Source organism: Pteropus alecto, unplaced genomic scaffold, assembly GCF_000325575.1.
Source record: "Pteropus alecto unplaced genomic scaffold, ASM32557v1 scaffold33, whole genome shotgun sequence".
Lineage (NCBI taxonomy): Eukaryota > Metazoa > Chordata > Mammalia > Chiroptera > Pteropodidae > Pteropus > Pteropus alecto.
The window spans coordinates 4,877,718-4,902,710 of NW_006435762.1; the positions used below are offsets into that span (position 1 = coordinate 4,877,718).

General features: G+C 34.7%; 1 protein-coding gene and 2 pseudogenes across 1 annotated transcript in view; all 3 read right to left on the reverse strand.

Moving 5' to 3' along the window:
- The window catches only part of NCEH1 (neutral cholesterol ester hydrolase 1), a 58,692-nt gene extending 57,959 nt beyond the window's left edge, over positions 1-733 (reverse strand). Inside the window, 2 exon segments of the mRNA XM_006910839.3 lie at positions 401-547; positions 549-733. Of these exon segments, the coding sequence (XP_006910901.1) occupies positions 401-547; positions 549-635 (234 nt within the window). The 5' untranslated portion in view covers positions 636-733.
- A 14,088-nt stretch (positions 734-14,821) lies between these two features.
- On the reverse strand, positions 14,822-23,157 carry LOC102894989 (annotated as a pseudogene).
- Positions 16,494-16,612, reverse strand: LOC112479044 (annotated as a pseudogene).
- Positions 23,158-24,993: the final 1,836 nt, after the last annotated feature.

The window sequence follows — 24,993 nt, forward strand, 5'->3', positions numbered from 1 at the left end:
TCCTAAAAATGTTAACGCTCTCTCTGCCGGTCCCTATCTGAGAACTAAAATGGCGGGGGAGGGATGGCTTATAAAATGCTTTATGATTTTTTTTTTGACGTTGCAAACCAAAAAAGAAGGGTTTATGACAGACGAAGGGTTAGACAGTTGTTAAATTCTATTCAACTACTTCACTTTCTCCGTCACTAGCGCAGACCACGAGGCACACAGATCTAGCTCGCTACTAGCAAGAAGGCGAATGCGACACCTTGAAAATGCCAGACTGAACCACCTTAAAAAGCAATCACCTCGTTGTGTTAGAAAAAAATAGGCATTCTCGTGGGATACGGTCCGCAAATTTTGGTTCCCACTTCGAATACTGCTTAAGAGGAGGTAGAATCAGCGCTCGGCTGTGCCTCACCAATTGCTGTGCGCTCCGGAAAGTCGCGTCCAGCAGCATCAGCTTCCAGGGATCGGACACGGAGTTGGGCAGGGGGATGTAGATATAATAGGCGGCCAGCGCCACCAGGGCGGTGAGCACCACACAGGACGACCTCATCATCCGCCGGGGTGGGCTCGCCCTCAGGTTGACGAGGATGAACGAGCGATACCACCCAAAGACCTCCAGCAAGTTTCTGCAAGGGCCAGCTGCTCATTCACTGGTTTCTTATACGCCCAGGAGCCAATCAGAGGCGGCGTCGGGAGAATGTGGGAGCGCAGACATGCACTCTCTCTCGTGTCCTTGCAAAGTGTCGCGGACACACCAGGGTTGGGAAAGCTCTGAGGCTGCGCAAGGCGCAGCACAGCGGACTCTGGAGGACACAGGTGTGTGCTGCACGCCTGTGACCAAGGGCTCCCTCCTGAAGGTTCTCAAATAGAAACCTGAAATAGTTTCGGTGTGATGAGCCTGTGTCTAAAGCATGCAGGCCATTCTGATTCAAAATGGAGATACTGAGGAAGTTAATAAAAATCCACTGTCTTCTAGAACCAGACTTGCAATAGAAAGAAATTCAAGCTGATATGTGGTGAAGGAGGATAATTATAAATTCTTATAGTTCAAGCAATGACAAGCCAGCAGTACATCCAGCACCGAAGTCTTGGTTTCCAAACCCCAGGCTCCGATAAAAGGAAGCATGACTCTGTCACAGCTCCTTGGGGAAAAAGGGTGATTCCAGAGCTGCGGCAGGTGAAGTACAGGATGTATTTTTGTGCTAGTAAATAGGGAAGTGCTCAAAATGATGGAGTCTGGTCAAAGGACACAGGTGGCAACTCGGAGGAGCTCCCAACGGCTAAAGCTGAGATAATTTTAGCATCAAAATGAATAACAATGGATTAAAACCATTGAATGAAATAAAAACCCATGAGACTATATTACTACAAATGAATAAAGAAATGAAAAATGCCACCTGAAAAAATTCATTCAGTGGGTCAAATGGTAGCAGAAAAAGCACTTGAATCCAGATCTTCTGTTAAAGACTAGAGGGGAGGGGGTGAAAACAGAAGGGGAAAGAGAACTTCACTAGCCGAACTGCAGCCTGAGGTCTAAAAAGAAAACATTTGGAAGAACTGTTACAAGGAGGTGGTAAGAGAACAACTCCAAACTTACTGATCAAGGCCTTAAAACACCGGGTACATATTATTTTGCGCCTTCATGTAATAATCTAAATTTATTCTGATCCAAAGAAGTGAAGTAATCATAAACTGGGGAATGACAATGAAATTATTAGGAGAAAGTTGGTTTTCTGTTCAAAGTTAGAGAAAAACATTTATATGAAGGGCACACTTCAATGGTGTTTCAAGCATTCAGGTTTGAGATCATTGTTTTATCTCTCTCTCTCTCTCTCTCTCTTTTTGGTAGTTACTACTTTAACATATGACTCTAAACAAATAGAAATGCATAAGTTTGTGGGTATAAGCAGGTTCATAAAGTTGGAAGCTACTCTTTATGGGTGATTAGAGATAATTCCAGAGATATAAACCAAGCTAACTACCGGTTTACTGCTTTAGATAACTTGTTTTCATGTAATCTGTAAAATAATTCAAATTTTACTCTGCTGCATAGTGATTAGAACAATGAAGAAAGTAGAACAGGGAGGTGTAACACTCTGTGTCTGGTTGCTGCTTTAAATTGAGTGATGAAGGGAACATCTTTAAGGAAATGCCACTGGAACTAAGACCTGAATAACTAAGGGGACAGCCATGCAGGAATCCAGAAGCCAAAGGGACAAGTGTGGAGGCCCTAAAGTGCTAAAAAGTTGAGGAACAGAAAGAGTGCTAGTGAGGCAGGAGCAGTGTGCGAGGAGTGGTGGCACCGCATAATCAGAGATTAACACCCACGTGAGAGGGAAGATCATTTAGGACTGCAGGCCATGAAAAGGAGTTTGAACATCCTGGCGCCACAGGAAGCAATGGGAGGCCTTACAGCCGGGTAGTAACAGGATTTGATCTGTATTTGAAAAGAAGCCCTCCAGCTACTCTGTAGAGAACAGTCAGGAGGCTTCTGTAGTAATTTAGATGAGAGATACTGGTGGCCCATAGTGGCAGTACAACCGTGGACTGGAGAGAAGGGGCAGATTTAGGATCTATTTTTAGAACTAGGGGAGATAGGACATACTCATAGTAGATTTTAAAGGGAGAAGAGCCAATAAAATGCCTCTCTTCTAAGTAAATGTGTAATTTGAGTTAAGCAATTAACATTTCGTTATACAGAATTATCTTAAGTCAATTTTTTAATTAAAATTCCTAATGATATGACATAGCAATATCATTGCTTAACAAAACCTTTATTTTATTACTTGAAATAATTTACCCAAATTGTCATAGACTACACCATGTGAAGTAGGATTCTTTATCCAAAGGCAAGCAGAACTTTAGCTCAATAAACACTTATTGAGTCCTGCTATCAGCAAGGTGCTGTGGTAGGCACTGTCATGATGAAAATGGTTCTTTTCCCACAAAAAATATCCACTCTAGTCAGAGAGACAGCCAGATAAACAGATTATTCCAAATACGTACAAAGTTCAGAGACATAGTGCAGAGGAAGTGATGATTAGTTCTGTTCTGGGAGAGTAGGGAATAAGAAGATCCACATGAATGGTGATGGCTGAGCAGATTCTTTAGGTCAAAGAGGTGTGTACAGGTAAACAATAGGTAAGATCATCCCAGTGAGAGAGAACGACATACACAAAGTCCTGAAATGTGGTGTAAGTAAAAAATCAGAAGTAGTTTGATATTTCTGGAGCACAAAATGCAGGGAGGTGGAGGGTGGTGAAAGTTTTACCTGAAGAGTTAGGCAGAGGTTACATTATACAGGGCTTTGTATATTATGCCAAGGACTTTGAACATTATCCTGCAGGCAATGGGGAGGCATTGAAGGGTTTGCATAATAAGAACTAGTACCAATGTAGACGATATATTTGTGGTGGGAAAGCAGGGGAAGCTGTTGGGAGGGTGTTGGTTCTTAGGTGTCAAGAAAGAAATGATATTAGTTTAAGCATGTATCAAGTGATGGTGATGGGGTTGAAGAGTCAAAAGATATCTAAGAGGTAAAACCAGAAGGACTTGGAGAGACAGGAAAAGGGAGTAGTTAAGATAGATTCTCAAGTTTCTTGTTGAAGCAACTGGATAAAGAATGGTAGAAGAGTAAAAGATTTAAAGGAACATGAAAAATTCAGTCTGGAGTAGCTAGGTTTGAGGTGTCTATGGGATATCCAAGAAGAGATATTGAGTAGGCTCCTAGGCATCCAAGTCAGGAGCTCATAAGAGACATCCAAGCTGGAGATGTGAGTGTGAGAATATTCATCCTGTAACTGAAGACATGACAGTGGACAAAGAGAAGCTGTAAGTGAGGGGTGTCAGGGGAATAAAAGCAGGCCTGTATGCCTTGGCATTTACTGTTTAGGAGAAGGAGGAGCACAAGTTGTCAGAAGAGGCTGAGAAGAACTAACCAGGAAGGATACTGTGTGATTTAGAAAGAAATCATTCAGAAGTTAAATTGGCGGACTTTCCTAACTGGATTCTTAGAAGGGGAGACAGAGGATGTAATCAGTAATGACTTCAAAGTTTCTCGTTTGGGTAATGTCATCAACTGACATAGAAATATTGGGTGTAAAGCAGGTTTAGGAGTAAGACGGTGAGTTCAGTCCTGTACCCAGATTATATTCAGCAACATTTTTAGCAATATGATCTAATGCAATGTTAAACTTTTGATTAAAGTGTAAGTCACTACATGATATGTTGAAGAAAATTAGTTTGGGAATTACTGTATTTATAATATGTGTACTTAATTTGTATAACACTCTCTGCTGATTATGGTTTGAAGCTTATCCTTGATCTTGCCAATTGTAACAGCATTATACCCACTTCAGACAGAAAACCCTGACTTGTGTTCAAAGCACAAAAGGAAGTTTTTCTTTTTCTTGCAACTTTCTTATTATATTATCATCCAAAATATCTACGAGGTCATAAAAAAATCCAGCACAGACCAGCTTATAGCAGCTCTGGGAAAATGACAATGTTGCTTCCTAATTGGAAGCATCATTTTATTTCCTCTTCCCATCATGAACACACACTCAGAGACCATGCCAATGCCTCATCTCCCAGTTTCCTGAATCTTGCCTTCAGTGACTGCTTTTGCTGTTGTAATCAAGTACCACAAATTAAGTGGCTTGAAACAACAGAAATTTATATCCTCACAGTTGTAAAGGCTAGAAATCTGAAATCAAGGTATCAGCAGAGCCACGCTATCGCTGAAAGCTCAAGGAAAGGATCCTTCTTAGCTTCTGTGGTTGCTGGCAATCCTTGGCACTCCTTGGATTATGGACGCATCCAACTCTGCCTCTGTGTTCATTGACTGACTCTTCTGTGTATGAGTCTTTGTATCTCTTCTTATAAGGACACTGGTCATATTGGATGAAGGGCCCATCCTATCTCAGTATAACCTCACCTTAACTAACTACATCTGTAAGACCCTATTTCTAAATAAAGTCGTATCTGAGGTACTGGGAAAGAAGTAAATTTGGAAGGGATGTGTGTGTGGCACTATTCAATCCAGTACAGTATCCAGATGTTAATTCAGTAATGCAAGCACTTCAGCTGGGCATTCCGCTCCTTCCACTACAGTGGCTATGCTTGTAATTTCCAAGCCTCCTGAGATAGTTTGGGTGACTCCTGCCCAGGTGATTTTCCCCTTGTTTATCTTCTGAAGCTCAAGTTTTTGTCTTTGGATCGACACCTAATCTAATAACTAATTCAGCCTATAAGAAAAGGGGTGGAAAGGGATGGGGTGAGGATAGGGGATATATATGAGTTTTCTTATACTTTGTAATTTTGAATTTCCTGTCTTCAAATTTACTGTCTTTCTTCTACTTGATCAAGTCTATTGTTTATCCTCTTTTACAATTTGTACCTCTTTGTTAAACTTCTCATTTTGTTTGTGCATTGTTTTCCTGATTTTATTGAATTGTCTTTTTGTGTTTTCTTGTTCATCGAGTTTCCTTCAAATAGCTATTTTGAATTCTTTATTCAGTAAATTGGACACCTTCATGTCTGGAAGATTATTGTGATCCTTTGATGGTATCATGTTTCTTTGATTTCTTTTCATGTGCCTCAGAGCAGAGGTCCCAATCCCTAGGCTGCGGACCAGTACCAGTCCGTGGCCTATTAGGAACTGGGCGCGCACAGCAGGAAGTGAGCAGTGGACACATGAGCGAAGCTTCATCTGTATTTGCAGCGGCTCCCCAGCGCTAGGATCACAGCCTCAGCAGCACTTCAGATCATCAGGCATTAGATTCTCATAGGAGCATCGGTCCCTGGTGCCAGAAAGGTTGGAGACCGCTGTCTTAGAGTTTTGTATTGCTGTCTTCACATTTGAAGTAGTAGTTATCTCCTCCAGTCTTTACTAACTGCCTACTCCAATGTCTCTAAACTTACCTTTTTTTTTTTCTTTTGGTTCAACAGAGTACTGAAATTTCTCCTTTGCAAACCTAGACTTCTACAAAGGTTCTCTGGCCCTTGATTGATTGTCTAAGACAGTATTACCTAGAGGCTCTTGGACTGTGGACAAGAGGGGCTGAAGATAGTTCATAGGCAGCTGCAGGACCTATAACTAGGACCAGGGTCTGTCTTCCTATTACTTGACACAGGGGTAGACGACTCCCTGGTCCCTTAACATATGGTGCTGGAACCCAGAGCTCTGTCAAAAGTACTTTTGTCTGTGGATGATGACAAAAACAAGGCTCAGCTTCTGTTGCCATAATGCTGATGTCACTCCCCATTTCTCTTTTTAAAAATTCCTTAAAGGTAATAAGAACTAAAAGGCAAGAAGAAAATACTTTAAAATGCATAAAATTTTATTTTTTGCATCTGAATGTGTATCATTAGAGGAAGTATTTTATGGTTTATTTAACAATTTATAATTTCAAGGTTCCTGGGAAATTAGTCAAGTTATTGCACTATTATATCACGTCCGCACTGTTTTAAGATTTTTTCCCCTCTAGAATTTGTAACAGGTACAATAACTTCCTACACATAGTAAAAACTGGTATAGCAGACCTTTAATGCATTTGTTTAAACATTTAAAATTTCTGTTATTTCACAGTTTTTATCAATATGAAAATTCGTTGATAAAAATAAGTACATTTTAACACTCAGTTTATATTCATTGTGTAGCAGAAAATACAGCTAGTAAAGAAACACACAGGAAAACGTTTAACCATACCAAGAGTCAAGGAATGTAAAATAAAATTTCAGGGTCTTATTTTTCTCCAAAAAGTTGTAAAGATAGAATATATAATTATGTAAGGTGATGGATGTTAACTGGACTTATTGTGGTGATCATTTTGCAATATGATCATTTTGCAATGTTATGTCAGTTATACCGCAGTAAAAGTTTTTAAAAAGAAAAAGAAAAAAAAGACAAACATAATATAATTGTCATTATTGCCATTTTACAAATAGAGGATCTAAGGTCTAAAGAGGTCTAATGACTTAATGTTTGATTAGAAGAAGAAATACTGGAACTCAAAACAAAATCTGGCACCTGGAGAGATTTAAAATATACCTTACAGGTCCCCCCTGGTTCCTCTTGTGCTGTCTTTGGCCTGCGATGAGTTGGCCTTTCAGTCATCATGGGCTGGCTGTAAGTTAGCTGGTATATCCAGGATCATTGGAATCAACCTCAACAAAGACAAATTTGAGAAGGCCATGGCTGTTGAAGCCACCAAATGCATCAGCCCCCAAGGACTTTACCAAGCCCATCAGTGAGGTGCTGTCAGAAATGACAAGCAACACTGTGGGCCTCTTGAAATGAAATTTGGAAAGGCAGAGATGATGTTCCAAAACTAGTGAAAAATTTTCTGGCAAGGAAATTTGACCTGCACCAGTTGATAACCCACGTTTTATCTTAAAAAAAAAAAAAAAAACTCAGTGAAGGATTTGAACTGCTCTATTCAAGGCAAAGATCCTAACTGTCCTGACGTTTTGAGATTCTAAGTGGTAGGTCTGTACTGTGTAATGGTGATCTGGAGCTTCTCTTTTCACACTCAACACCACTGAGATCCTGGATCTGTTTCATAAATACAAGCAGAAGTAGAAGATTTGGTGAAGATATGTAATCTTTATGGAATAAATATTTAGAGTTTTATGAATGCCTGGAAATTATTAGCAGTGGGGTTTGGGTCGACAATATTATAAATTTAAATATATGTTTTGTAAGGGTGTAATGCTATATTTTGAAAATATATATTATATATACTTGGACTTTTATGTTAGAATAGAGATTTTTTAAAAAGAGTTTTAACCATCTGCTACCACTTACAGCAGATTTAGCATGTAACCATATGGTATATATATTTCCTAAAGTAATATTTATTTTCCTGAATATTATGAGTTCATTAAAATGAATTGAGGATGGTCTTTAACACATCATAAGCATTATTTGGATTCACTTGTAAATATTTTTGAAAAGCATTTGTTATAAATTAACTTGAATTTTGTTTTGAAATCAACACTTTTAATGGTACACACTGAATAGATTAGGAAAAAAATAGGAAAATTTAAGGACAAATTTTTAATGATTAACTTTAAGAATTATTATATCACTAGGTGAACTTGAAAAAGTATTCTATCAAGGTACATGAGATTATTTACCAGCTTATATTAATATTTCAGAAAACATGCCTTTTAATAATAATACTTATATAAAATTGCAGCTAGAATCACATTGCAATTTATATCCTATGTTCACATCAATTAAGTAGAATTTTAAGACCCTAAGTCCCTGTTTACTTAGTAATCACTCCATTTAACAAAAACCATTTTTAATTTGGTACATCTGCACTGACATTACTTTATATCCATCTATATCTTTACATCTATCTATATATAATATATTAAAAATTCTTAATAAAATTTAAATATTTTACAAATATAAACAAATCTGTTTGCCCTTTTATGACAAAAGAAAAAAGAATAGATCATACAGCTCTTAGGGAAGGTAGGTAAAAAACACCCAGTTTCTTTTTATGGATTATGTTATAATTGAATCTTTATGAAGAAAACATATTTCTTAATAAAATATTAGTTATTTAAAATTAGGGGAAAAAAACTTGGAAACTAAATAAGTTTTTTCTATATATTAAAATAATATAAGTATTATATGTAAATATAAATAGAATACCTAGACTTTAAAATAATGTAAGATACAGGATACTACCATAAATACAGGATACTACCATAATAAATTAATATATATTATGACCATAATTATGTTTAAAACAACACAGAAAAGTTTAAATACAACAACTAGAGGTAAATATACCCCAACTTCAAATATGTTCGTGTTCGTGTAGTAGAACAATGGATAATTTTATTTTATTTTTTTGTTACTTGGAATTTTTCAATATTCTTTATTACTTCTATAATAATATATTTTTAAATAACTTAGCAATAAAAGGTCACAAAGATACCAAAGAAAATTGATACTGGAACCAACTTATACCAGATAGACCTGGACTTTCATTGAAAGTTACATTTATTTTCATCTATTTATCTAATTTTAAAATGACATTTATAAAACAATCCTCTATAATTAATTTCCCTCAAACAGCCTATCTTAAAAGAAAAGTTGGCTGGAAATTCCTTATTTTGCTCTGTCATCAGCTACCAGTTTGACCTTGGAGAAGTTACTCATCATTCCTGACTCTTAGTTTCTTCATCTGAAAAATAGTAATTTGGGCCTAGGATCTCTAAGATTTATTCCAGCTCCAAGAGCTACCAGTTATATGAGACAGCAAATACAGGATTTTAGAAATTTTTTGACCATCTACTTCACAATGACTACATTTCACTAGATATTTTTTCCATTTTGTTTTATGCTAACTTTTTCACTCTTGTTATAAAATATTATCCTTCTCCAGCCTTTCTAAGTCCATGAGTTTTGTCCTTCTCAAGGCCTAAACTGAGTTGATAGGAACCAAGCCAACTCTTTAATCAAATTTTATTATAGGTATTCTTGTCATACTGAAAGAACACACATTTCCCACACATTCCATACTGAGCAGAACACTTTCTGGCTTTTCAGATTAACCTTTCATTTTAGCCAGGTCATAGATTACTATAACTGCCGGCATTTGTAACAAAGTGAAGAAACTCGACACAAAAGCTATTGTTAAGACCAAAATATCTACCATACTTAGGGTTGCTCAGGGTTGGTACTTTTCTGTCCACTTTCTGGTCAGATTATTCAATGATAAAATACATATCCGTGCTCCTTATTTCCCCTATTTCAATAACTGGTACTACTGTTGTATACTGTGTAGATTCTGATAATTATATAGCTCTCAATGATCAAAGCTCTTTTATATGTGTTTTTTCATTTAATTGGTACAGTTCTGTGAGACTGGTAAAATAAAAACTATTGTCTACGCAACCTTAAAGAGGAGGAAACTAAGGCCCAAATAAGTTAAGTGATTTGCTTAACATCACAGAGTAAGCAGAATCAGGACTTAAACCCAGATTCTATTGGCAGATCCTATTTTCTTAAAAATATAATCATCCCCTAAATCCCTTCTCGAAGTGATAATGAGGAAGAGGGGAGAAAATTAGTCATCTAAATTATTAAAAAAGTGATAGTAATTATATATTTATTTTTCTAATCAAAGAACATATTTTTTTCTTTAACTTTTCTCTTATTAGGATAGAATGAATAACTTCTTTATTCATCCTTCACAAACCCAAACTAATATTTTTAAGAGGCTTAGTCGTTTTAGATTTGAAGCCCTTCAAATCAGAAACACAGTTATAATATTTATTGGTGGAATGTTTAGACATCATACATTGTGTGCAAGAAAGGGATGGGGTAGAGAAATATTCTGGTTGCCCAGAAATCACATTTACCCCAAATACAATTAAAGTCAGGATCTTTATTGGAAATATCTTTCTTAGAAATGCTAAGGTTACATATCATAACAACCTTAGGATTGTATTTTATTCTTTAGAGTGCAGTTTCTCTCTCTGTATAAAATATATGAAACAGTTTTCTAGTGAGGTCAATTATTATATTACTGTCATTCTCAAGTGTCACATTTGCTTGGTCTCATTCATATATTCATTCTTTCACTTATTTAAACAATATTTACTGAGCTTATATTACTATACTAGATTCTGGGATATAAAGGCAAAAAGAAAAAAGAACTTACAGTATGGTATAGTCAGTCTAGTGCTAAAAAATACCATTCCTTTAGTAACATTCATAATGTATAAGGTTCATTCTCCCATGTCTTTATTTCAATTTTTAGACAAAGAAATGTCTAAGAGTATTTACTTACTAAAACAAAAGTATGCCAAATATAGATGCATATTATACATGTATTCATTTAGATGCTGGTAATAAAAGGGATTTTGTAAACACTTAAAATATTCCATTGCTAGTCACCACAGTTTTTTGTAGCATAATATTTTTTAAAAATTCCTTAAGATTAGAAATACTTGACTTTGGAAAAATATTAAATTTAGTCTATGCTCTAAATACATCAAGAAGTCCTAGTTACATATAGAAGGTATGATTGTGAAGAATAATATGGATTTCAAAAGTCATCTTTGTGCCTTCGGCAATAAGAAATAAAACCTCAAATACTTCAAAATGTAGTGCATTAAAAACACTAACTTGCAATTCAGTTAAACCCAACATAAATATATTGAATGCATACCATATTGCATGCATTATGCTGGGGGTCACTGGAAGGGGATGGCAGGCAGGCAGTGAGTTCACAAAGATGTGACTTTCCTGCCTTTAAAAACAGGACAGGCTTGTACAGCTCCCACAGTACTGTGGGAAGCAAGACACAAGAATAATACAATGTGAGATGTGCCACTGTGCAGTGTGGTTTGAGTCAAGTATTACAGGAGCACATAGGTAGGGAGCAACTAGTTGTCCAGTTAGAGGTGAAGTGGAAGAAGGTTCACAGAAGTGGTGATATTTGCTTTGAACTTTAAGAAGAGAAAAGGATTTGACCAGGCACAGCAGCGAGGAAAGACGAAATGTGCCACCAAAAAAATCACAGTGTTATATGGTTCCTTAAAATATTCTTTCCTGTAACTGCATGCCTCCTGGTAGACTAATATCTAATTACCTAAAATAAGATCATGTTTTTAAACACCTCTAAAGATTTGGCAACTTGCTTTCAGGTTTAATCAATCTAACAGAAAAACTCTTCTTTCTCTTGAGACTAACTAAATCTCTGTTGATTCAGTTTAATTTTGTTAGTACAAATGTTCAATTTTGCATGGTCTCAGATACTAAACAAATAATTATAATTCTCTTTCTAAATTTGACTCTTCATAAACTTGAGGAAGGTAACCTGGGGGCTGCAAAGCTATCACTGGTCCAAAGTGTGCATATATACCTTCCTTAGGATAGAATACTCTGCCTTGGTTGGACCCTTGGTCTCCAATGCACACACAACTCAGGGCAAACTTTGCCCCTTTGCAAGAGAAGGGAGCAATAAATACATTCTTAAGGACCTTGCTTGCCAAGGTGTAACTTAAGCTTTATCCTCACCTGAGGGTTAGGGAAGCCATTGAAATAATCTAATGGAAGGTGGGTAACATAATCAGATCTACATTTCTAAAAAGATCATTCTAATAGCATACACCTGCTGTAGTGGATGGGCAATTGAAAGTCATGGATTTTCCAGGATGTCAGCCTGGAAGTAAGGTGAGAAAAGTCCTGAGTAAGATAACCCCAAAAGGGGCGGAAAGTAATGACAGATTTTAGGCTGGTATAATACACAGGATTGCTTGGCTACTATAATTTAGGGAAAGGAAGAAGTGGAGATGACTCCAACATTTCTATAGTCATGGGCAATTAGGTAGATGGCGCCACTCAGAAAATATAGCAGAAGGTCTGTAAAAGATAATATTGAGTTTAGTTTGGGATTTACTGAAGTTTGAGAACCTGTGAGACTTGCAAAAGGAGAGTCTGGTAGGCAGTTCAATGTATAAGTGTGGATCGCAAGAGGGAGAGATTAGCTGGAGATGTAGTTTTGAATATTTAAAACATTAACAGTGTGAAAAGTGAGAAAAACAGAGAGAGAGAGGGTCAAGCACAGAACTAACAATATATAAACAGTAGACAGAAGAAGAGAAAGCCATGTAAAAGTCCTGAACTGCAGATATATATCTTTGTTTTTGCTCTTTATATCTCTGCTAATATATACCCGTATCATAATTATTTTTTAAAAAATATATAGGACATTAGTGACTTATTTAGAAAATAACTTCCAGTTGTTTCATTTTGTTTTGTTTTAAAAATATGACTGGATAGTCCTTATTTTAGAGCTTTATTATTGTTGAAATTGAATTACATACAGTACTTTTACTTTTCTGTTTTTGAACTTGATTCAACTTTGTTGATTACTTTTTGTAAAATTGTGAAATAATTTAAATTTCTAATTTTATCCATTAAGGAGACAGAGATTTTCTCTGTTTTATTCACTTCTATATCCCTAGTGACTAGAACAGTGCCTGGCACATAGTAGGTGCTAAACAAGTATTTTGAATAAATAAATATTATGAAACATTAGTAAATTCATGCAATACTTTCTTCAAATTTAATAACAGTTGTCATTTATACAGATTATTGATAAATATATTTAGAGACATCAGAGATTCAGAGAAAAAGGCAAGGGAAAAATGGAGGGAGAATAAGAAAAAAAGTAGGCGATTAAAAGGGAGTGTTGGCAGGAAAGAATAAAAAGAAAAAATTTAAACTGTTTAACTCCCCATAAATATTCATTTTACTTCATATTGTTTAATAGATGAATTATCTGACTCTTCATATGCTTTATAGTGAATATGTTTGGGGGCATATGAATGAAATATTATTTCAAAGAAAACTTGCATGAGTAACATAGTGGGCATTTGGTATATGTATCCTCCTGAAATCTTTTGAACATTCTTTCTAAATGTTGGTAATTTCCCACATTGTGAATACCAGATCTGCAAGCTGAAAGCTATAAATGTCACCTTCCCAGTCTCTCATGCATCTCAGACACCCAGCATGTGCCCTAGATTCTGTCATTAGCAGCACTCATGGAAGCCTTTGACTCAAAAAAGGAAGAAGTCTGGTTGAGTCATGGAGCTCTTTGTAGCATCAGAGATGAAGGTTGGTGTTAGTGTCTGGGCTCATTGTTCCCAGAAGCACTGTGCATAGTCTCATGGTGGCTTTAGGTGCTGCTCCAAGCAGCATTAACCTCTGAGAATGGCCCTTTTCTATTAAAACTAGCTAGAGTGAGTTGGTTCTGTTGTTTGTAACTGAAAGCCCTGATACAACCATTTAGAGAATGAATTCACAATAATGATGTTTTTAACATTTTATAAACCCATCTCATTAATATTTGTCAATTCCTGAAGGCAGAGGCTAGCCAGTGACGACACATTTATTGGATACACAGGAATTACAATACAGTTGCATTTGTTCTTCCTCCCCGTTTCTATTCATCTGCAGGTCTATACTACTGCATTTCCAGAATTAAACTAATGGATGCACAAAATAAAAATATACATTGAACTTGATATATATTTTTTCCCATGTTTTATAGGAAGACAAACATTATGCTGAGGCATCTCTAGGAATTTACAGAATTGCAGAATAGAGAAGTGAAAGGCTGCTAGGGGCATGAGAAAGAGCGTTGGCAACTAGTCCTAGTTTAATTATAGACCAACCATGTGATTTTGGGCCTCTTTGACTTAGTTTCCTCCTCCGTAAATGGTAATTTTGTGCTAATAATAGCTATTATTTATTGAGCACATGCTTTGCCAGTCACTGCTGAAAGAGAGCTAAGTAATATTACTACTTCAGGCTAAGAGAGGAGACATGTGAGGTTAAGTAACTTGCCCAAAGTCACACGATTGTTTAGGCAATGGCAGAGCTGGACTAGATGTTACCAAAGTTTTATTTCTCCAACTTCATTAGGTGCTCTCTTGTGTTTCTCTCAGCTATAACTCTCTAAATAAATTTGTATTCTTTCGTAAATCTAGATAAGAACTGCAAAGAAGATGTAAGCTGACTTTCACAAGCCACACTGTATTTTGATTTTTAAGCAGCTAAAGGTAATGCTAATTTTTGGTAAGCTTAATATCCTGTTGAAACTGACCCAGAAAGAGAAGGAGCCATGAGGCTTGCCTGCCATGGAAAGAATCCATGACTAATTATGACTATGTGTTTGGAATGGCACAATGATAAGGTAGTAACCTCTGGGGTAGGGTCTGCACCAGCAGCAAGGGACCGATAAGCACAATGGTGGCAGTAGAAGTTTTGGAATAGAACTGAAATCTTCAATAGTTATAGATCAGCAAGAATAGGATTGGAAACTTCAGAGGTCTCAGCATCATTGTCATCGTCATCATCATCATCATCATCATCATCATCATTGATCCTAACACCTATTGAGTGTTTCAATGTATCAGGCAGTGTTCTAAGTATTTTTTTATATATTATTTTATTTTAATCTTCTTTGGTTAATGTATTTTCACTTTTACTGTAGATACATGTATATATTTATAAAAGCAGTCTCATACAATATAACGTTTTATCATCTGCTTTTAGAACTTCATATATTATGAATACGTTCCCTTGTCTTTGAAAACAGAACTTCTAAAACTGTCTGTGGTGAAGGACCAGGGTTTTTCCCAACCTTTCAGACCAGTATTTTTGTTACTCTGAGCATGCACTTGAATATTACAGCAATGTTAAATTGCTATTAAAGTTTCTAAATGCTTACCTGCAATTTCTGTATCTCAATGTGAATCGATAACAATTTATAGACTGATTCTGATCTACAGATCACACTTTGAGTGGCACTGTTTTAAAACACCTAAAATTATTGCATAGTATGAAGAAAAACAAATTTGATAACCAATCCTGTTGGGGATAGCACTGTTCCATGGCAGTCACTCCATTCAGTGGCTCTATTAATTTTATTGCCTTGAGAAACAAGACAAGTTTTGCCATAAATAAACTATACTATACAAAATCATCTCCCTATAGCTAGTGGATAATAGAAACTTGTACTTCTACGTACCTTTATACTACTCTCTTAAATTTAATCAGTCACTAGCAAGTCTTCAATTTTGTTTACCTTATGTTTCATGTTTGCTTTCCTTTTTATTGCCATCATCCTTGTTCAGGACCATAGAATCATAATTCACGAACTATTACAGAGGCCATTTTAATAGTCTCTTTGCCATGAGTATCTGATTTCTTTTCTTTTCCTTTTCCCTCATTTAGCAATTGAAGTGGCAGAGACTGATTTTAAGATGTTCTCCAGCTCTAATATTCCATAATTTATTCCCTTGATGTTCTTATTGATTCTGACTCTGCTCTGTCCAAAATAACCTTAAGTTTCACCTTAGAGTCTCTACCACAAAAAATAAGTATGAGAAGGAAGTAAAGCATAGAGATTAGCAGTTGAAATTTGAAAGGTACAAACAGGCTCAATATGCTGACAATTCAGAATCTGTAACCTTGGGTACCTTGCACTGATTTTTTTTTTAACTTGGTCCTATAACTCTTAAGGTAATTAATATTTCTGTACCCTAGGAAGGCAACTCCTAAGAGGAATAAGAAATAATAACGAGAATAGTATGGAAATAATGAAAGCATAAGTTTAAATCCAATGTATTAATACTTTTTTAACTACTTGAAGTATAAAAGTAGTAATAAATTCTGTAATCAATATAATGTGTTTTTAGCTTTATAAATATGTAGATAATTTTTAAGAAAATCTGATATATCAGACTTGTGATTTATTTTTATTTTTTAAATTAATTTTTTTAATTGAAGAAATTATTTAAAATTTTTTTCTTTTTCCTCCCATCTGTCTCCCTAGACTTGTGATTTTTAACTTATAATTATGAAACTTTGATATGTTTCAATATTTCATTAAGTAAATAATTAATGTTTAATTTGTTTTGATTTATTTTATTTTATTTTATTTTATTTATTTTTATTTTTACACCTATAGCACCTGGTATTCCTAGGTGGTCTCCCATCCAAGTACTAACCAGGCCCGACCCTGCTTAGCTTCCAAGGTCAGACAAGATCGGGCACATTCAGGGTGGTATGGCTGTAGAATAATTTGTTTTGATTTAGTATTTCATAATAACTCTTTTAAATAATTAGTGTAATAAAGTAGCATTAAATAAAGTACTTATAGGAGTCAGAGTTTCTTTCCATGAAAAGCTTCATGACATTGAAGATCCTATCAATACTTCCTCTTTCCTCTTAAGGAAGTTAGCCATTTTGTGTTTCAGAAGCACTGGAGGGGAAAAGGAGAAGAGGGAGAAGATAGAGACCAGTTCTTTGAGGTGAAGATGGATTCCGGTCTGACTTCTAGTGCATTTTTCCTGAAAGATGATAGAGGCAGTTCTGAGAGTGGTAAAGATCTCATCCATATCCACACAGCCACTGGAAGAAGAAATAGGGGCTGCTGCTAAGTAGGGGTAGTTTGGGGATGACTGGGGACTGATTTTGGGGAGTGTCATGATTTGGGGGAATAAAAGATATTCTTGTTTGAGTTTGGCTTGAAAGGAGTAGAGGTGACTGGCTGCAAATAAATCATGCAGACATTGATAATTAGCATCTGAGAGGAAATCAGAATGGACTGCAGATCAGACTCCTTTCTCCCAAATTTTCTGGAATAGTTTTGGTATTTATGTTATCAGATTGTTTATGATACTAGAGAGGGAGTAGAGCCTGTTTGCCCTATCCTCATTCTCCTACATAATCAGCTAAACAATATGGGTTAAATTTCCTACCAGTCCTGATGAGTAGCAAGCTTAGGCAGCTATATTTACTTTAGAACACTAAAGAAAAATGATGTAGTTTTTTTTTTTTTTTTGGACCAAGTATTGTGGAGTAGATTCACATCCTTTGCAAATGTAGTGGAGTCAAGTGTGCTTTGACTCAGCCTGAGCTATTCAGAACCCATGGAAAGAGAGACTACATTGGAACCCCTGGTTCCTGGCAGACTGTATCCACATTTGATATACAAAGGACCACCAGATGAAGCAGTTAGAAGTGGGGCCCAGTAATGTGATGTAAGCCGAAGACAATAATCTAGGACCTAGCCCTTCATTTCTATGGCCTAGGAAACTAAGCCTAGCCTTAAATCCCCTTTTCCTGGTTCAGGAAGAGGAACTGTGCAACAATAATAAAAATTTGTCTGTCTTGAGGAATTTTAAAGTATAATCAAGAAATTGTTAGAGCTTGCTCATGACGATACTACAAAGCCTGTTTTATTAAAAAGTTCTTTTCCTTATGATAATCTTGTTACACACATATTTGATTTATCTCTATGGACCTAAGATAGTAAACATATTCATTAAAGTTCTAACAAGATAATAGAATAGAGTAATAGACTAGAACCTCAAGTTGTTTCCATTTTTGTTGTTTTTAAATTTGCACTATTACTTGTAAAGTGTATGGGTAGATGACTTAATTTCTAATTTTAAAATTTCAAATAAATACATTATTTGTGGTTTCTACCTTAAGGTATTCCAAAACTTTTCAGGAAATGTGTCTTTTCAACTTATGTTCTTTATTTTCGTAGCATGAAAACATATTTGTTCCTTCTGCTTAGAGGAGAATTGGTAAAACTCTTGAACGTTCATGTGAAAGTTCTTTAATGTATACCACTGGAAATTAACAGGAAGTCAAAGGACTAATAGGGTAAATAACATAATTAAGGCTGTTTTTTTCCCTCCAAGTTTTAAATTATAAAAGTAATCTTTGTTCACAATTTAGAAAATCAAACAATATTAAAGTGCTATCTAGAGATATCTACTATATAATAAGATATTCTTGGCTTTTATTTCTGCATTGGTGTTCTCAAGGGCAGTAATTTAATATATATCAATTCCTTAGTCAGCCACATTAAGGCAAAGTAGAAAAGAACACAAATAAGAAAAAGATTTTAATTGGGGAAGTAAAACAAGATAATTTGAAAATATTGATATACATTTCAACTCTATGATATTATACATAACGGCTCCATTTAATCTTCAAAAAGGGAAGCATACAAAATGTTAATAAAAAATTTAAGGAAATTATGCTTAATGAAGGAGAAAATAGCTTAATATTTTAATAGCCTCTATAAAATAAGTTCAACTGAGTGTGAAAGGAAAGGTAAAAATAATGAGAGATAAAGCATTAAAGTTTTTCTTCACATCTGTGACTATATATCAAGCATCACAACTTCCATGTTAGTATGCATTAGGAAAACATTTTTCTATTTTATACATATTAACATAAAATTACCTCTTTGTCACGGATGGTTAGGATACTATGTGGTTTTACGAACTCAATTTTAGAAAAGGAAAGCATGAGGGATTGGGGGAGTTTGAGTTTGTCTAGAATAGAGTTCACTAAACTCTGAGCTCTATGAGGGCAAAGGCCATATCAATTTGTCTCATAGATTTATCCCCAGTGCCTAGAATATTGCTTGATGTATAATAAATACCTAAAAAATATTTTTCAAAGAAATAATAATAGTAATAGCTGGCATATAGTTAGTGTTTTCTATGTGTCACTATCCTAAGCATAATATTATTTCATATAATCCTCACAAAAATTCACAAAATACTTCATAGGATACCCATTAATTATTCGCTATAGGGCAAAGGTTAAGAACTTTTGGAATCATATGATTGTCTGAATTTTAGGTTTTCTCTGTTTCACCTTTGTTGTCGAAACCATGGAATTTCTTTGCCTGTTTGTGCTTGTCTAGTTCTTATCATCTTATCATCTCACACACTGTCCCTTATGCTTGCTAGAATTTCACTACTTCAGTCATCGTGGTTTTGAAACTTTCTGGGGTCCAGTGCCTTGAGCTCATATCCCATAAGTTGTGAATTCTTGCACTAACAGTTACTCCTTTGCTTTATTTCCATCCCAGGGTTTAGTAAAGGTATTGTATTCAAGGTCAAAAAAAAGGAAAACTGGGCAAGGGTCTCAAAAGTCTGGTTTTCATATTGTGGAATGTATATTTAAAAGATATTTCATATTGTGGAATGTATATTTAAAAGATAAGATCTCTTTAAAGATTATAACCACATTGCCGTTATCACATACAAATATAAATATAATTCCATATTATCAAATATCCAGTCTACTTCACATTTATTTGATGTTCTCATATTTTAAAATAAAATTTTATTGAATCGTTTCCCCAACATTTTATTATGAAAATTTTCATACATCAAAGTCAAAATAATTTTATGGTAAACATCTATTTTTGGACCACCTATTATACCATTAATATTTTACTATTTCTGTTTTTATCATATATCTGTTCCTTTACTTATCCATCAGTCCATCTATAATTTACTTTGAAATGTGTATAATACACATTTTATACACATTTCAAAGTAAATTATAGACATCTGTAAAATTTCCCTGAAATACTTCAACATGCATATCATTAATTAGAATATTTATTTACTTTTATTTTGATGTAAATTTCCCAAACAATAAAATGTACAAATCTTAAGTGTATATTCATTGAGTTCTGACAAATGCACATATCTGTGCAGTTCAAACTACTATCAAGATACAGAATACTATCACTGCTATCATGCTTTCCCATTTATTCCTTATTTCCATCCTCTAAGAGACAACCACCATTGTGATTTTTTCCATTATAGGTCAGATTTGATTGTTCTATAACTTTATATAACTTAGCCTTGCTCTTTTGCGAGGCTTTTTCTCCCCCTAGTCAGCATAACGTTTTTGAGAGTCATCCACATTGTTGTGGAAATCAGTGATTCATTCCTTTTTCTTGATGAATAATATTCCATTGTAGGAATATACCACAGTTTGTTTATTGATAGACATCTGGGCTATTTTCACCTTTTGGATACTTTGAATAAAGCTGCTATGAACATTTTTTTTTTCTTACTGTTGAATTGTACACTTGATTGGGTTTCGTTAACAAATGTCACCATAATAAAATAAATAAATAAATAATTTTTAAAAGTGAAGATTCTTATACAAGTCTTTTTGTGGTCATATGTATTGATTTCTCTTGGGTAAGTATTAATGTTATAGGGAAAGCATATACTTAGCTTTATAAGAAATTGCCAGATCTCTTTAAAGCAGTTGTGGCTTTTTATAAACACCAACAACGAGGGTTCTGATTTTCTGAGATGTTCGCCAACATTTGGTGTTACCAGTCTTTTTAATTTTAGCCATTTTAGAGAGTGCCTTCTGTTATCTCATTTGATATTAATTTGCATATCCCTGATGACAAAAGATATTGAGCATTTTTAAATGTGTTCATTGGCCATTAGTTTGTATTTCTTTGTGAAGTGTCTGTTCAAATCTTTGTCCATTTTTTATTGGCTTACTTGGCTTTTTGTTATTGAGTTGTAGAAAGAAGTATGTATATAGCTCAATATCAGTCCTATGCCCAACATATGCTAATATATGTTTTGTAAATATTTATTGCATGGTCTGTGGACTGCCTATTCATTTTCTTAATGGTTTATTTTGAATTAAGATGAAGTCTAGTTTTTTTTTTTTTTATGGTTATTGCTTCCTGTGACTTGTCTAAGAAACCTTTGCCCAGACTCAAGTCATAGAGATATTTTTCTATTTTTCTTCTAAAAACTTTATGGTTTTAGCTTTTATGTTTAGGTCTATGATTTACCTCAAATTTCTATGTATGACGTGAGAAAAGAGTTAGGATGCATTTTCTTTTACTGTGGTTATATAGTTCTTCCCTTAACTTTTGTTGAAAAGGTGGTCTTTTCTCCCATTGGATTGCTTTAGTGTCTTTGTAGAAAGTCAAAATGCTGGGGATCTATTTCTGGACCCTCTAGTTTGTTTCATTGATCACTTTGTTGATTCTTATGCTATCATCATACTGTCTTAATTATTATAGCTTTATATTAAGTTTTGAAATCAGACAGTGAAAGTCCTTTAATTATTCTATAACAAGATTACTTTGGATATTTTAAGTCCTTTGTTTTTCAACAGATTTTAGAATCATCTTCTTAATTTCTACAAAAAGTCTATTATGATCCTGATTGGGATTGCATTGATCTTATATATCAATTTGTAGATAATTTACATTTTAACAGTATTAAACATTATAGTCCTTGAATATGGTACATCTCTCCATTTTTTATGGTCTCCCTTAATTTCTCTCAGAACTGTTTTTCAGTTTTCAGCATAGAGGTTTAGCATGTCTTTTGTTAAATTAATTCCTAAGTATTTTATTGTTTTCTACACGATAGTTTTTCTAATTTCATTTTTCAGTTGATGACTGCTATATTTAAAAATATAATCAATTTATGTATGTTAATTTTGTATACATCGACCTTACTGAATTTGTTTGTTCTAACAAAGTGTAGTTTTGTGGATTTCTTAAAATTTCCTACAAAATAGTGATCTCATTTGTAAATCAAGGATGTTTTTCTTTTTCTTTTTTAGGCCTGTGTTTGTTTTTCATGCTTTATTACCTTGAATAGGACCTTCAGCACAATGTCGAAATAATGGTGAGACTGGGCATTTTGATTTATTCATTAAATATTTTGTTATGAAGTGGGATTACAACAGCATCTTTTTAATAGAAGATATTTATCAGACTGAGGAAGTTTTCTTCTACTCCCAGTTTGGTGAGAATTTTTATCACAAATGGGTGTTTATTTTATTACATGTTTTTTATGCATCTATTTAAATTATCACATGGTCTTTTTTATTTTGTTAATACAATGTGTTACATTGAATATTATTTTAAAATGTTACTATTAGTCATATAAATGTTTATAATTATTTATTTATGATATTTATATCTTACCAAACAACTGATATTATAAAATTATGAACATTCTTTTTCTTTTTTTTTTTTTGTCTCTGGTAATGCTCTGTCTTGAAGTCAATTGACTGCACTCAGAGGTAAAAACTCTCAGAGAAAAAGTCTACGTCTCTTGGCAATTTGTTCCTAGCATTTCTCTTTGGCCTCCTTCATTCTCTTGGCCAAAAGTTTAGCATATTCTGTAGCCTCTTTCTTATTTTTCTTAGTATGCTGTTTCTTCAGAGCAATATGCCAACATTTATGTTGCAAGATGTGTGGAGTTAACAAGACACTGAATCTTGGGTGCTTTGGTCCTAGATTTCTTTTCTTCTTTGTTTAGGGGCTTTCTCACAACATATTGGTGGACATCATCTTCTTTAGAGAGATTGAAAAGTTTGTGGATTCTGCTAGCTTTTTTGGGCCTCAGGTGACGAGGCACAGTAGTATCAGTGAGACCAGGAATATCTTTCTCCCCTTTTTTCACAATGACCAAGTTGAGAACACTCAGATTGGCATACACAATGCAACCTCGAACAGATCTATGCTTTCTTTCTCCAGTCCTCCTTGGTCTATAACAGGAAGGCCCCTTATTTAGTAGCAGGCGGACTCGCCCATGGGTCAAGATACCCTGCTTTATGGGGAAACCCTGTTTGTCGTTTCCACCACTGATTCGAACCACACAACCCTTCCATTCTCCACCCAGAGCGTCAGCAGCAACTTCTCTGGCCATACGCTTCTTATAAAAGGCACGAAGTTATCGTTATTCGTCCACTTCAACAAGCTTCTGGCAGCCAGTGGCTGGGAAAGAGATATTCAGCTTCATCCTGAAGCAGCCGACCGCCTCCAAGGCACCACAAAAGAGAGATTTGGTTGTATTCAAATATATCATTTTATTATTTGTTTTTTGGATTGTCAGTTTTTTGTTCTTCCCTTTCTCCTCCTGCCTTCTTCTGGTTATTTAAATATTTTTTAGATTTTTACTTTGCCTCTTTGTGTTTTTCTTTATGCATCTTTGAATAATTCAGTGTTTTCTCTAGGGATTACAGTATATACTCAACTTTTTATATTCTATTTCACAAATATGTGCTATGGTCTGAATGTTTTGTTTCCCCCCATCAAATTCATATGTTGAAACCCTAATGCCCAATGTGATAGTATTGGGAGATGAAGGCCTTTGGGAGGTACTTAGGTCATGAGGAAAAAGCACTCATGAATGAGATTACTGTTCTTATAAAAGAGAACAAACAGAGATTCTTCACCCCTTCTACCATGTGAAGACACTGAGAATTTGGCAGTCTGCAATCTGGAAGAAGGCCTTCACCAGAACCCCAAAATACTGTTATCTTGTTCTTGGACCTCCAGCTGACAGAGCTATGAGGAATAAATTATTGCTGTTTATAAGCCACCTGGTCTATGGAATTTTTGTTATAATAGTCCAAACAGATTAAGACACGTGCAAACTTTGCAACCACATGGGTTCATTTACTGTCCCCTGCTGTTTCTTATTCTGTACTGTTATACGTGTTATATCTACTTATAGTATAAACTCAATAAAAAGGCTATAATTCTTGTTTTAAGTAGTTACATATGTTTTAAAGAAATCAATAGGAAAGTCATCTTTTATATTTACCTAGTTTTTTACCATTTCTAAAGTTCTTCATTCCTTCATGAGCATTAAAGTTTCCATCTGGAAGCATTTCACATCAGCCTGAGACACTTTCTTTAGCATTTATTGTAGTGTAAGATGCTAGAAATTAATTCTCTTTTCTTTTAGTTGAAAACATGTTTATTTTGCTTTCCTCTAGAAATATATTTCCACTAGATATAGAATTTGGGATTATAGTTTTTTCAGCACTTGAAAGATGTTGTACCACTGTCTTCTGGTCTCCATAGTTTCTAATGTAAATTGAAGTCAATATATTTACAAATTATTGTCCTCCAATTTTTTAATGTGTCATTTTCCATGGTTGTACTAAAGATTTTGCTTTTATCTTTGGTTTCCAGAAATTTGATTATGATATACAAGACTTTCTTCATATTTATCATCATTCAGATTTGCTCGGCTTCTGGAAGTGAAAATGTTTTCTTCTGGCAAAAGCTATGTGTTTTGCTAAATTTGAGAAAATTTTGGCCATGGTTTATTAAAATTATTTTTTTTCCTTTCTCTCCTTCTGGGACTACAATTTATATGTGATGTTGTCCCATAAGTTCCTGAAGCTCTCATTTTTTATCCAAAATTTTTTCTCTATTCTTAAGATGAATTTTATCAATCTATTTTCATGTTGACTGACACTTTCTTCTGCCACCTCCATTCTACTGTTAAGCCTATCCAGTTAATTTTATATTTTGACTACTGTATTTTCCATTCTAGAATTTCCATTTTTAAATTGAGATAAATTGACATACATTATATTAGTTTCGGGTATATGACGTTATGATTAAAATTTCCATTTTGTTCTTTAGAAAAGTTATGTTGACTGAGGCATATGTACATGCAGTAAAATTCATGAGTTTTGTCAAAGGTATACATTTATGCAATTACAACCACAAAAAGATGAGTACTTCTATCACCCTTAAAAGTTCTTGTGTGCCATTTTGTAGTAAATCCCCTCTCCTTGCTCGCAGCCTTTGTTAACCACTGATCTGTTTTTTTGTTCCT